Source organism: Ammodytes marinus, assembly GCF_949987685.1.
Source record: "Ammodytes marinus genome assembly, chromosome: 21".
Classification (NCBI taxonomy): domain Eukaryota; kingdom Metazoa; phylum Chordata; class Actinopteri; order Uranoscopiformes; family Ammodytidae; genus Ammodytes; species Ammodytes marinus.
In genome coordinates, this window is record NC_137225.1 from 23,606,625 (window position 1) to 23,608,400 (window position 1,776).

General features: G+C 41.0%; 1 protein-coding gene across 1 annotated transcript in view; it reads right to left on the reverse strand.

Moving 5' to 3' along the window:
- Positions 1-1,387: 1,387 nt before the first annotated feature.
- The window catches only part of nrn1a (neuritin 1a), a gene marked incomplete at both ends in the record, with an annotated part of 15,114 nt that continues 14,725 nt past the window's right edge, over positions 1,388-1,776 (reverse strand). The window contains one exon of the mRNA XM_080050341.1: positions 1,388-1,625. Coding sequence (XP_079906467.1) covers positions 1,388-1,625 — 238 coding nt within the window. The remainder of the gene's footprint in view (positions 1,626-1,776) is intronic.

Here is a 1,776-nt window from a genome sequence, read left to right on the forward strand (position 1 = left end):
CGTTTGCTGTTACATGTAATTTATGATCATCAGAGGAAAAATTTGACCGTTTCAGAAATATTTTAAAGTTCCTCGTAGCATCTTTTATAACCTTAAAATTCTCGACTTCATCCCTGCACATCAGAACTCAGATAAAACCATGAGGCTACGGTCACACCAGACAACCAGCTTATAACGACATTTCTGCACTTGATTGCATTATAATTTAAAAGTGCATAGCCTAGCCTAGCATAGCATAGCATAGCCTAGCACAGCATAGCATAGCATAGCATAGCATAGCATAGCACAGCAAGCTAGCCAGTTCAACAACCAAATCTAGTATTCATTTAAAGAATAGCCTACTAATAGCATAACCACTGATTTGCAAGCCATGCTGCATTTGGGTCATACCATACTTTCACCTAGGATTTATCCAAACAAGATATCGTGCAAGAATTGACTTGCAAATGGAACAATCCTGGTGCCAAGAAAATGCCGTTTTCGTTAGTTTGTATTTTAGTTTTTTAACACTGGTGTGACCGTAGCCCCTTATGTAACACAATGAACAGCCAATAAGAATACAGATATTAACATCACTATAACCATCAAGCAATCAGTCAGACTAACACATATCAAACCTATCCCGGGCCCAACACAGAAACATTCACCTTGGCGCTATAATAAAAAAAAAAAAAATGAAAATTGTCCGTTGATGGAAAAAAATGTGGCTTCCATTTTGAAAATGTGCTCTAGGCTTTTTCAGTGTGTGTTATTGATTTTGTGTTGTTAAGCTCAGGCCTGGCATTACACATGATATAGCCTTACTTAATGCACCTTAGGCTATAAGGGAAAGCACCTAATAGCTTGATACCAGCCCGCCGCCAGCAATCACACACACACACACACACACACACACACACACACACACACACACACACACACACACACACACACACACTGCTGTCTAGGCCCTATTGCCCTCCTAAACATATATAATTCATGGCTGACTTTAATACTGTGTAACACCACCATTGTAAGCGCAAAGGGGCAGAGGGGCGAAAATCCATCACATTTTTTTTTCACCATTGTTCATCGGGCCGTTGTGTGTGTGTATTGAATATTTCATGGTGTGTGTGGGACATCCAGGTCAGGGCAGCCTTTTGATTGGTTGAGAGCTCCGGGATGTAACCAAGGCGACGACGTAGTAAAAATCCATTTTGGGTGGAGTTTTCTCGATGATAAATCCTTTTGAAGTTGTCGTTGAATTTTGTATTTTTTTTAATTTTTTTTTTTTAATCTATTTTTTTTTTTTTCTATAATTTTTTTTTTATGTCCTTTTTTATTCTTCTCCTTATTTCCTTTTCTTCTTCTTCTTGTTGTTTTTTTTCTAGTATTTTTTCCCCGCTTGTTAAAACGCCAGCCAAGTCAGTAGGGTGGGCAGCGCGGTTAGCACCATAGCCAGGCCCGTTTTTTTAGGATCGGCGGATTTCGTGGCGGCTCCGTTTCCGGCGCTACAGAGTTCGAACAAACTCCCGCGGAAATCCAGGTTGCGAGATTCCTTTTTGAGTTTCTCCCAAAGGTCTGTGGCCCCTTCCTGGCAGTCGGCGAGCGCCGTGGTGGCACAAGAGTGGAAGTTATCCCAGTAGCTGTGAGACAGAGACAGACAGAGAGAGAATTTAGTGAATTAAAGGTGCAGTGTGTAATATGACATCATCAAGAAAGTGCTACAAAGTTCTAGAATGCAACGCTCCCTGGGTAACCCCAACCCTTTCGAATAATAACAGAAGCTACAGTGGC